This window comes from Sinocyclocheilus anshuiensis, unplaced genomic scaffold (assembly GCF_001515605.1).
Source record: "Sinocyclocheilus anshuiensis isolate Anshui unplaced genomic scaffold, SAMN03320099.WGS_v1.1 scaffold44, whole genome shotgun sequence".
Taxonomy (NCBI): domain Eukaryota; kingdom Metazoa; phylum Chordata; class Actinopteri; order Cypriniformes; family Cyprinidae; genus Sinocyclocheilus; species Sinocyclocheilus anshuiensis.
The window spans coordinates 1,430,221-1,443,307 of record NW_015555746.1 but is presented as its reverse complement, the minus strand read 5'-3'; the positions used below and the strand labels follow the sequence as shown (position 1 = coordinate 1,443,307).

The 13,087-nt window shown below is 35.6% G+C and overlaps 1 protein-coding gene across 1 annotated transcript; it reads right to left on the bottom strand.

Annotated features, from left to right (window-relative positions):
• Positions 1–1,519: 1,519 nt before the first annotated feature.
• LOC107673468 (integrin beta-7-like) lies at positions 1,520–12,629 on the bottom strand. Its single transcript, XM_016467063.1, has 16 exons — positions 12,566–12,629; positions 10,826–10,889; positions 10,642–10,721; positions 8,976–9,174; positions 8,527–8,697; positions 7,312–7,553; positions 7,070–7,225; positions 6,833–6,928; positions 6,333–6,422; positions 5,580–5,720; positions 5,273–5,463; positions 4,324–4,550; positions 4,014–4,221; positions 3,253–3,440; positions 2,965–3,125; positions 1,520–1,746 (listed from the first exon to the last, which is right to left on the bottom strand). The coding sequence occupies exons 1-16, from the start codon at positions 12,566–12,568 to the stop codon at positions 1,657–1,659; spliced, it is 2,307 nt and encodes a 768-aa protein (XP_016322549.1). The 5' UTR covers positions 12,569–12,629; the 3' UTR covers positions 1,520–1,656.
• Between the last annotated feature and the right edge of the window lie 458 nt (positions 12,630–13,087).

Below are 13,087 nucleotides of genomic sequence, written 5' to 3'. Positions count from 1 at the left end.
TAGTATTTATTTCAACACTAAAACAAACGGCAGGTTGGTCTCTTTCTTGGTCGGGGGTGAAAGAGGGAGAAATTAAGATGACACAGATATATAGTTTATGTACGACCTGGAAGTATTTATTTAGCGATCGGCACTAAAATTCCCATATGGCAGACATCATCTTCGACGGGGGGAAAAGTTCCAGGGATTCACCTCCTTCGGCCATCCCACACACAGCTGACTCTCACTGACTGCTCGTACCAACCTGAGGTTATCAGGTTATCGTCCCATGCCTAATGTGATGTGGTTGAAACAAAAAAAGTGCAAGTCAAGCGCAGCGTCCTGACCGTTTAGAGATCGCTCACAAGTGCAACAACAGTGGAGTATCTGTGAGCAGTGCAGGATGAACAACAAATGTGTTGACAATGTAAATAAGAGTGTATGCATTGGAAATGTGATGCTGCTCATGTTTCCGATGTGAACTCTCATTTGTTAACATTGATGTTGAGAAATGCGTGTTGTTTTGCATTGTAGCAGATGCAAAGTAAATAAAAGATTGTAGACCTGTTTTGGATGGCGCATTTAAAGGTGCAATGTGTAATATTTACATTGATCTATTGACAGAAATGCAATATAATATACATAACTATGTTTTCAGATGTGTATAAAGACCTTACTTAATTAACCGTTATGTTTTTATTACCTTAGATTGAGCCATTTCTATCTACATACACCACGGGTCCCCTTACATGGAAGTCGCCAGCATGTTTCTACAGTAGCCCTAAACGGACAAACTGCTCTACAGAGCGTGTTTCGTCACTTTGTTGTTCTTGCTAATAAAACACCGACACAATGATGAACAAGTACATTAACATTCGCAATAACATCGATTTATTGAATGATTAAGTAAATATAATTCCTTAATTTACCTTTGTAAAGAAATCTCATTGCTCTCTGCTGTCTTTACCGACATCTTTACCTGTGCAGGCCACCGTAGCTTCTCTAAAGGGAGGGGTGAGCGGGGGACTGAGCCGTTGGTTGCAATTCGCAACCTCACCACTAGATGCCGCTAAAATTTACACACTGCACCTTTAAGTATTATTAGTCATTCAGAAACAGAAACGGACAACAGAACGTGACCTGCTAATTGAACTAAAATTAAAAGATGAAAGAATAAAATATTTTTTTGAAATTTTGAATGGCACTTTTATTATTGAAGCAAAAGCAAAACAATTACACTATTAAAGGTTTTGGAATAAAGCTGTTCAGGTCATACCTCAAACACAACTTGAAGTCACTGTTTAAAAAAAACACATCACTGAGGTTTTAGTAAGCAATACAGCTGCTTAAAAATTAATAAAAATCAAATAATTTTAAACGCACACTTTATTTTACTCATAAAAGGGCATTCTCCAATTCTCTTAAGTAGAATTGTTCAGTTTATCAACCTTTTTTAGGAGAAAGAAGGCTGTGTGTTAATCATATATATTAATATGCATAAAATACATCACAATATTTACAACAATCATGTAATCCTGTATTTAAATGTTTTTATTGCTAGCTTAGAATATACATTTTTAATGACGTTGGCACAATTTAAGATGTACAATAAAAAATGCAAAAACAAGATATTACAATAGCAAACTCCCAGAGACCCTCTCTCTCTTTAAATTAAATCTACTCAGAATGTTCCTTTTCGATTTCGTCTTTGACATGCAAAGGGTTATACACCGTTGTTGTGGCACCTTTGAAAAGAGGATTCTGGACCTGTACAGAACAAACAGACATTTGATTGTTACACGGTCATTCTGTAAATGATTTGATTTCACAATGAAACAAACAATTTGTTGTCTACACAGGTTATAATTTGCTCTACATTTAAAGCCTACAAAGCTAACTGTGTTTAAGTGATTAAAGGGATAGTTCACCCAAAAATGATATTTTGATGTTTATCTGCTTACCCCCAGGGCATCCAAGATGTAGGTGACTTTGTTTCTTCAGTAGAACACATATGATGATTTTTAACTTTAACCGTTGCAGTCAATCAGTTGTATAATGCATGGTAATGATAACAAAATCTATGAGAGTAAAAAAAACATGCACAGACAAATCCAAATTAAACCCTGCGGCTCGTGACGACACATTGATGTCCTAAGACACGAAACGATCGGTTTGTGCCAAAAACCGAACTGTATTTATATCTTTTATTTATTTATTTTTTTACCTCTAATACACCACTATGTCCAACTGTCTTTGCATCCGGCATCCGGTGCGTGAGGAGTGTACGCGCTCTGGCGTAGTTAACACAAGCGCCGGAAGTGATCTCTCGCGCGTATACGTCACTCATTGTTTACACAGTGCACAGTCATTGTAGGTACGACGGCTAATCAAAATGGTACTTACTTGCGCTTATCCGGATTGTTCAAACCGACTTAAAACTAAAATATTACGTTCTCTCGCGCGAACTCATTCGGGAGTGGTGACTTTCCACGTATTCCCAACTTCTGAGCCTGCTCGCCTGAAGTTATGGTTGATTGCTCTTCGGCTGGATATCAACACACCCATTAACGTAAACTACGCCAGAGCGCGTACACACCTCACGCACCGGAAGCCGTGCGCGCGCTCAAAGACAGTTGGACATAGTGGCGTATTAGAGGTAAAAAAAAAAAAGATATAAATACTGTTCGGTTTCTGGCACAAACCGATCGTTTCGTGTCTTAGGACATCAATGTGTCGTCACGAGCCGCAGGGTTTAATTTGGATTTGTCTGTGCATGTTTTTTTTACTCTCATAGATTTTGTTACCATTGCCATGCATTATACAACTGATTGACTGCAACAGTTAAAGTTAAAAATCATCATATGTGTTCTACTGAAGAAACAAAGTCACCTACATCTTGGATGCCCTGGGGGTAAGCAGATAAACATCAAATTTTTGGATGAACTATCCATTTAATAATACAGAGTGTCTTTGCATGTACATCACCTCTTTCCATTCGGTCTGTTTCTGCGCTTTGACAAAGTTCTGATATTCTCTAATGTCGTACAGCTCCAGCAGGCAACGGTAAATAATGATTATTATAATGCCAATAAAAATTATGCTTGACACAGAGATGCCAATTATAAGTGTAGTCTTATCAACAGAACCTACAGAGACAAAAAGAACAAACATTTAACATTCACAGACACATCAATTCTGTGTCATATATGAGTTTAAGAGTGTGCTTATTTTACAGTCTTGTCAAATGAACTTAAAGTAGATTGTAATACATACGAGGCAGGTCTGCATATCGAAGCACAATTTTGCCGTCATCAAGTTTAACATCATATGACATGGTCGCTTCATATGTGCAACGCAGCTCATGAGTGCCATCAAGACAAGATACTGTAGCATTCAAACATTCTACAGCACAGACTTTGGTATCAGGAGTACCAGCTTCTACATGACATCCCACACAGCCCCTGCAGACATATTAAAACAAAGACACATTTGTCAGACACTTTTATCCAAAGTGATTTTGCATTTGTAGTACATTGCATTCAAGGTATTTTATCAGTTCATGCATTCCATGGGAATCAAACCCATGACTTTGGTGTTGCTAGCAGTGTTACTTTAGTATAATTAAGATACTATTATAGTTTTTATTAATATTTTGAATTAGTTTGTAGTTTTGTATTTTCTGTTTTTTAATATACCTATAAAGGTTTTATTCGTTTTGATTTCAGTTTTACTTTTAGTTATTTTAATACATCAATTTAAACTTAAGGATATGAAATATATCAAGATCTTTTCTTTTTTTTTTACCAAACAGAGTCCATTATACAGTCTGTTCCAGTCTTAGTGGGTAGCTGGAATAAGCCTCACAATGATTCACAATTCAAAAGTCTTGCTACCTAGCACTATGATCATTATAAGGTCTATGGAAGAGAAAACTGAAATTGTGACTTCACACAAAACCCACACACAAATGCACACCTCACTAAAAATAATCTTGAAACACAGATATTAGTTCACAGGAAGAGACAGATACTCACTTCAACAGCATGCACTCATCAGTGAATGCAGAGCAGTGCTCTCCCTTGAAGCCTTCGTTACACTGACAACGGTTGCAAGTGCATTTGCCTTGACCGCTGCAAAGTCCTTTGTCATTCATACACTTGTCTTGGCTAGGTGAACACTCGCATGCAGACCCCGTGTAGCCTTCAGTACAGTGACATGTCCCACACTTACATCTGCCTTTACCTATGACAAATGCACAGAGGGCTAGATAGTGAGTTTTGAATCTGAAATGTAAAAATAGAAAGAAAGAAAGGCTAAATTTTTGTGCCAGTCCACAGGACTTACCATTACAGAGATGGTTATTATGGTATTCACAACTATTGTCATCACATTCGCAGAATTTCCCACTGTAATGGCCGTGACACACACACTTGCCACACTCACAGGTGCCATGTCTACTGCAAACCAGCGAGCTGTTGTCAGGCCGACAGGATGCCAGCATGTTGATGATGGAGTCCGCATCACTCTGTTGCACACACTCGCAGCGCTGACCCAAATGCCCTTCATCACAGCTAACAAACACATCACACACACACTTTACAAGTTAAAAAATGTAAACTGTAAGGCATACAGTATTTGCCAGTATGCACCAGCATTTAAAGCTGTTCAATCAAATAAGGTGTTCATTCGAAAGAGCTTTTTAAATAAATCAACATGACAATCAAATCACATCATATCACACATCATTCCGACCCCATATTATATTTTCTTCTGTGAAACACAAAAGGTGATTTATACTGCCAACCTACAAAAAAGCACCGCAAGATATCATAAAAGTAGTCTTTTGAAGACGTTATTGAGTATTAGACTGACCTTTAAGTTGCTAGTAACTGAAAATCTCATGAAAATAACAAGTTTGAAATATCTGACACGTAGCTTCTCATGTGTCATGTGACTAATCAAGACACATAAGTGACAAATGTGACTGGAAATGCGATTTTAAGACCTGCTGATGACTGTAATAGCAAATTAGATACATTCATTGTGCTTTTCTGTCTTTTTTGGAGCTTGGTAGTAATAATAAAATATTGTTGATTAGCCTTTCAGCTAACTTGGGTACATATATGAATGTAAATGTACACTGACATTTCTTTGTAAGAAAATAATACAGGGCTGGAACAACATGATGACAAAATGTAAATTGTTTTTAATTATTACTTTAAGTTCAAAGATCCTCTAATCAAGTGGTCTGTTAGCTGATGCAGTTCTCTGCTGAGACGCTAGGGGTCTCTACCTGCACACGCCGCATGAGAGTGTTCCTGTACTGCTGCAGTGTTTGGAAGCCTTCTCTGGAACACCACAGTCACAGTGACACTCTGTATGCACTGTGATCTTCACCTCCTCATTGATGCCTTGCATTTTGATCCGAAATGTCTGAGGCTCCTTCAGACACGCAGACGCATTCAAACGTACATTGAACGCAATCTATAAAATCAATAAATGAAAAGAAAAAACAAAACTTCTTCAGGCTTATGAGATATAACAACAAATGTTTCCTGGTTGCTGATAATTCAGATGAAACCACTGATGGTGGTGCTTACCTGCTCATGCTTGATGCCTTGACACACTCCTTTCTCCTTCCATTCACTATCCGCCTGATTCCCCTTACATGTAGACTTGTAGGACACGTCCAATTCTTTTGGAGCTCCTTCCTGCTCTAACACCAGCGTGGATGACAAATTCTGGCCCACATAAACATGTATTTTCAGTATGTGTATATAAATACACAGTAATATATGAATTATTAAAGCAAAAACATACATGTCTATGGCAAAAGTCTTTGTGTATTATTTGAATCTTTATTGAATCCTTAAAATTGGCATATGTAATAAAGTTTTTCAATAAGATGGCAAAAAAAAAAAAATGTAAATATGTGGCTTTCTGGAATGCTTGATTCTAAATGGTTAAATGCTTAATTCTGTGGTCCAATATCTGGATAATGATCACTAAACTGTATAATTGACTATTATTCCTGGCAAGCAATTTCTTACACTGTGCTAGTTTATTGTCTCTCATATGATCACAATAAGATCATTTAAACTCAAATCATTTAATTTATTATGGCAGTTATTTATTTGCTATATAGGTCATGTAATACACAATACACAGTTTTAGTTCATTTAGTAAACGATTTAACCATTTAAGCAGAAGTGGAAAACAGGGTTGCGGGGAAATGCTGACTGTTTTGTTCTAGCAGCCACTTGTAATCACTGTTAGTTAAATGGGAAGTAGAGCCAGTGCACAAGCCAACATCACTAAACAAGGTCAAAACATTAAATTATGAAAACACTCACCCCATATGCTTCAGAGATGAGATCCACAACATTACTTGAGTCATTCTTTAATACACCAACCACTGACTGAGGAATCAATGCACTCAGTGCCTGTGAATGTTTGTGTGTATGAATGATGGAAAAGAGAGAGAATAATTCTATTTTAAAAATTCACTTAAATTATTATTATTAAATCTATTTATACAATACCAATATCAATACCAATAACGACTCTTATGTTTACCAATGGTACACTCTCAGAAAAAAAGCTCAAAAGCTGTCACTTTTGAAAAGGTACTGCCCCGGTGACAGCATTTTTGCCTTTTTTCCTGAGAGTGTACATTTATTTTATCCCATGATCACATGATCAAATTAAATTCGCAATAAGTTATAAGAGTTTACTGTCACTTTTAATAAATGTAATGCATTCCTGCTGAATAAAAGTGTTTTTCTTTAAAAAAAAAAAAAACACATTTACTGACCCCACACATTTAAAGAGCAGTACATATAGCTCCCCAAACCTTATATGCTGGATAGATGTCCTCAGTCACAGCAAATATGAGCTGAATATTGTTATCCTGCAGAACTCTAGATACATGGCCCACTGATGGGTAATCCTATAGGACAATTTAAAAAGATTTTATGTCTTCATATACAAACTATACCACTTAAATTCCTCTTTAGATTAATTTTCTATTTTTTGGCATCCATCTACAACAGAAAACACAAAGAATGTTCATTAAATGTGCAATACTCACATAGGCTCTTCCATTATAGGAACCATTATCATTGAGATGACACTGTCCATTATGTGGCTGAAAGACACCACCTAGTCGTCCATCTCCTGCCATGTGGAAAGTATCATCAGATGTATAAACCAGAATCCGTGTCACATCACCCCACTTGATCTCATCCTGTGGTGAGAAATGGCCTTTTCATGTAGCTACTGTGAAATGATCAGTTCGAATCAGATTTTTCTCAGGTAACACACAGTTTTCACCTTACAGACTGCAGCCTGCATGATGGCATCCAGACCAGCCTCGGGAGCATCCAGGTTGCCAGAGATATCTTGTTTGCTAACTTCTCGTTCAAACTCCCTGGCATCGTGAGTCAGGGGCAGGACATTCTTAAAACTGAAAGCTGGTTGGCAGGTATCTATGCGATTGGGGCAGGGGTTCCGACGTCTTGCCTTCACCTGACTGACGTACGGCAACATCTCCTTATCAACAAAAGACCCAAAACCTGAAAGGTGGAGGAAGAGCTTAGGATGCATGACAGTAATGTAGCTCTATTTCTTTAAATTGCAGTTCAAATAATTCTATTTAATTTAATTTTTTCTTATTTTTATGTTTTAATTAAGTATATTTTTGGGATCAGTAAGATTTTTTAATATTTAGAAGAATTTATTTAATAAAAAATACAGTAAAACAGCAATACTGTGAAATATTTAATAGCATTTCAAGAAATAGTACAATTTAAAATAACAGTTTTTTATTTTAATATATTTTAAAATGCATTCCTGTATTGCCTTCAGGCAAAGCTGAATTTTCAGCAGCCATTACTCCACTTTGATGCCTTGACACTACTACTTATTTACATTACTTCAGTGTCACATGATCCTTCAGAAATTAGTTTAATATGTTGATTTGATGCTTAAGAAATTATGTTGATGAACAGTTCTGCAGCTTAATTTTTTGTGGGAAGCGCAGTACTTTTTTTTTCAGGATTCTTTGATGAAAGTTACAGAATTAAACAGAATAAAAAAAAATAGAAATTATTAGTAGCATTATAAATTACTTTACTGTCATACTTGCTGAAGAAATAATTTTTTTGCAAAAAGATTTTTGAACAGTAGTGCACTTCAAAATAAAAAATAATGAGAACATTTTTATTTTCAAGCAAGTCTATAACTGAAGAAATATTTTCAGGCAGAGTATAACTAGAAATTAATATATTAATAATAAATAATAATAATATATTAATAATTAATATAGAAATTAATATAGACATTTCCATAACTTTAATTTATTCACTATATCTTTTTCAGACTGAGAATACACAAATGTGCAACCATTTTTATTGTCTGTAATACAGTAGTTCAGATTTCTTTGCGCTTTCAAAAACTGTGAATTACTATTATTTATTAACGATGATGAAAATTCACCATTGGTCGGTCACCACTGATATTAGCATTTCAGTTAGCGTATAGTCTCACCGATCCGGACGGTGTCTGTGATGTCCTTCAGCTTCTTGAGGATTTTCTGCCCCAGGGTTTTAATTTGCTCCAGATCATCTTTCATGGAATAGCTCAGATCCATCAGGTAGTACAGATCTATAGGGTAACCTACAGCCCTCTTAAACTCAACTCTGAATTCAAATGGAACTCCTGCACATTTAAAAGAAACAACCAGAGAAAACAATTTAGGGACTGCAGAAATATGGTTGTTTTGTATATAGTTTGTGCTAATTGCTTTATTTGGCCAATTTGTATTATTTGTATGTGCAAGATACATATGACTGTGCATCTTTGCTGTATAATGTTACATCTGCATACTAAGGTGTATAATTACACTGAAGTGTAAATGCTCTGCACATGGCTTTAAGCTTATGTTCTAATATGTTGCAGCATGCTGCTGTATGTCTGAGCAGAAGTCTTAAGCTCACCAACTCTGAGTTTAATGTTGATATTTTGAGGTCTGAGTTGGACCACATTTTCACGATCACTGCTGAGGTCACTGTTCTTCACATAGGTCAAGGGATGTTTTCCAGGATTGATCACATGATCCCCTTTACATCTCCTGGCCTTCAGAGCCTCGGGAGAATCACATCGCCGTTCATTTGACTCACCTGGTTTTAGAAAGTCCTGCATTACAAGGAAATTTGCATTACAAGCACAATCATTTATTAAATAATCACAAAGAAATGGCACGCAACACATTGAATTAACATAACATTTTGAAGTAGAAAAGCCATTTTCTTGAAAAATATACTCTAATAATCTTATTAACACTATTTTATTTAAAAAATGTATTTTTTACAGTTTACAGAGTGATTGAAAATTGCATTCTTGATGTGTCTTTTACTTTGTTGTTTTATTTTGCAACTTGTTACTTAAAATTGTGCTTCGCATGGTAACATCTAAATGAACTTGTTTTCTTTAAGTGAAAATGTTGTACTTAAAATGTTATAACAGTATATATTAACTGAATCAACCTACACCAAATCACATTAAGGGTCAATTTAGAAAAAATGATTTAAGCCAACAACTGTTTTTACTTTTACAATTTAGGAGGGAGGTGTTATTCTTGTTAAAGTTTAATAACTGATTTCTTAGTATTATCAAATTGTTGATTTTAGAAATGGTTTAGAAATGTGATAACTGTCTGTTTGATTGTTTTCATGATTTTAAAAATGCACACATAGTAAATGTATATAATATAAAGCAGTCTAATTTTGCAAACAATCCATTTCCTCTGAAGGCTTCCGAAATTAACTAAAAGTACTTTGAGCTTACCCTATTTTAGATGTTAAAAAGCTGGAAATAGTAGATGAGACGTACACAACAGATAAGCTACAACAGCTTGCATGTAGTGTTGTAACTACGGTGGCTGAGAGAGCTCAACGCGCTGCAACTTCAGAAAACACATGCAACTCACAAATCAAGAGAACATCTTCATCAGTTTGACAGCAGGTGCTGCAAATGCTCACAACGCAAACAAATAAAGATTTTTATTTGCAGCGCGTGTCTTTGTTTGGTTGTGTTGTGAGTATTTGCAGCGCGTGTGTTGTCAAATTGATGAAGTTGCTTTCTTAATTTGCAGGTGCTTTTTTCTATTTGCAGTGCATTTCTTTATTTGGTTGTGTTGTGAGCATTTGCAGTGCGTGTGTTGTCAAATTGATGAAGTTGTTTTCTTAATTTGCAGGTGTTTTTTTCTATTTTCAGCGCGTTGAGCTCTCTCGGCCACCGTATGTCACACTTAGTTTAGGAAACAGCTGACAGACAATACCATGAACATCACCACGTGAGAAAAGTGTAAAAATGCATTATGATAAGAGCATGAACTGCTGAAGAGGCAGCTGGTTAGTTTGCACAGAAAAACATGCTCAGCCACAAGTACCACAGCAGGAAAAGAGTCTTCAAAAGGGCACCAAAAGTAATGTGCAACCTTGAAAACTTTGTCAGGGTTTAATGTATAATGGATTCTTTGTTTCTCAATGATCTCTTTTCTCAGTTCTCTCCAGCTGACAAAGACTGACATCTTCTCTTTCCTGATCATGGGAGACGGTTCAGTTAAATTACAAACTGATTAATTTACATGATATAACTTACTGTCTGTGTGCACCATGCACATCCAGGACTCCTTATACATTCAGAGCATGAAGAGTGAGATTGGCAAAGTGGTTCCTGCCCTAAAATGCACATATACAGATCATTTCAAATATAAAGGCACCAAGACTGTTTTTAATTTTTTTTTAAAAGTCATGGATGTGATTAAAGAGACCAAGTGCATTACCGAGTATACACCTCTGTCCCAAACAGTGAAAGAGAACCGTCACAGCTATCAAAATAGCCTTCATCTGCAGAGAAAGGAAAGTTGTATTATACTTCTGAGGTTACAATGACAAAAGGTTCATTTTGAGCTCATTTTATTAACATTTCTTTATTTTTAACATTTTCATATGAAATATACCTGCACTAATACTTTCTCCATGATACCATCCATTTAGCAAACGCACAATAATACAGCATAAAAGTTCTTATTTAGCCTAACACTCATGTATTTATATGTACATAATTTTTAATCAAAACCATTTTTTACACAAATTATGTTTCTCTTTCAATGTTAAATAAAAATAAATATTATTTCAACTGTCAAGTTCTTTGGGACCAGAAACAAATCACATTGTTCTCTTTTTAACATTTTACAAAAAAAAAACTGAATTTCTACACTTGCATGACATACTACACCATATGACCAGCACATGAATAAAAGAAAAAGAGCTAAATATATAAAAAAGCACCACTGCACTTCCACCAGACCACATACTGTTCCTCTTTTTATGCATGAGAACGTACTCAACAGCAGACACCTGACAATGAGTCAGGCATTACAAGATGGAAGTTTGCAAGCAAGGCGGCAGACAGACATACAAAATACAAAACCACAGAACGTCACCCTTCCTCTTTTGTAATAGCCGTTCATCATTTATCCAGCACAGAGTCATAGACTGGGTGAGAGACAAATAAATGCAAACACACATTCTTGCATACTCAATAAGTAGGACTTGGTAGAGGTGCAACCACTGTTCTTTTTTAAATAGGAAGTAAAAACAGAACATACTCAAATTTTTAGGTGTGGGTTGACCCTGTTTCAGTAACGGAAATGTTCAGAGAAGAAACAGACAGAAAGAGTAACTACACCTGATGGAGTTTCATTATATAATTTAGTAAAGCAAATAGTAGGCTATTCTAACAGAGCACAAGGCTAAAAATCAAATTAACTTACAGATTTTCTTATATATTCCATATTGCAGACAGCTAAAAATGATAAAGAAAGCAGAAATGCTAGAATAATTTTATTTTTTTTACAATAACCTAATTAAATGGAGAAAGAGTAGATTTGTAATAAGTTTTAAAAGTAAATGTATTTTGTTGTTTTTCTAATTAGAAAAGCTTTAAATTGTTTTGGGGTAAAGTTGGGGGGGGGGAGCCCTAGCCCTAGCCACTTTTAATAAACATAATAAACTTTACCGTTTTCAAGGTACTGTATGATGGTACTATAACTAATTGATTAAGCTAAAAACAATATGAATGTCTAGTTACCCCTAAGAAATTACATAGCTTAAGTTCCTCATGTACATGGTATTTTCATATATTATATGGTAGAGTTAATGTCATTACTGTCAAGTAGACTAAACACAAAGTTTTTAACCCTTTGAAAAACTGAAAATGCCAAATCTCAATTTAACTATATAGGCTATTTATTTAATTAATTGATTAATTAATTAATTTTCTTTCTTTAAAACAAAGTGGTACGCCCAACCAATAATTACATCTTAAACATCAACACAAGTTTTAGGCCACCAGCACCACAGAAATGGGCTTTTCTGCAAATTAACATGTTACTTTTCAAACTGTTAGAAACTAAAACTGTCAAGCATTAACAAAAACCTATCCGTTTATAAAGCGTTCATATTAAAGAGTTAAACGAAATTTATAATCATTTTCTAATAATTCGAAACGAGTCTCTTACCATAAATGGGAGACGTCGTGCGGAGCGTGCGAAAGCGCAGCCAAAGCGTCACTTGAGGCGTCACCATCATTCTCATCAGCATGTCTATGGCTGTGTTTCAAAACCTAGTGAGCTTTATACCTAGTAGCCAGCATGTTTGGTCGTTACAGACAGGTGCAACATATTTGAGCAGGTATCGCGACTATGAGCCAAAAATAAATAAATAAATACTACGCGTGTATGTGATTCCCAAAAATGTTGCGCGCCTATAATGTTTAAACATGCTGTCTAGACAGGCAGCGCACTAGGATTTGAGACAGCGTGTCGATCACATCACAGAGGTAACGTTGGCGGGCAATACAGGAATATTGTGGTCACTTTACCTCTTCCTCTTCCTTTCTAGATTTTATCTGTCTGTGTTTGTCTGTCTTTTGTAACTTTCCCCTCACAAGCCAAATGCAACACGTTTTAAAGGGGTCATATGATGTTGCTAAAAAGAACATTATTTTGTGTATTTGGTGAAATGTGTTTATGCGGTTTAAG

What these genes read in the sequence shown, in the direction of transcription:
- LOC107673468 (XM_016467063.1), bottom strand. An exon ending in ACATCTATCCAGCATATAAG is followed by an intron (nt 6,423 to 6,832) that starts GTTTGGGGAGCT and finishes AAACATTCACAG; the next exon opens with GCACTGAGTGCATTGATTCC. An exon ending in TCATCTCTGAAGCATATGGG is followed by an intron (nt 5,721 to 6,332) that starts GTGAGTGTTTTC and finishes TATGTGGGCCAG; the next exon opens with AATTTGTCATCCACGCTGGT.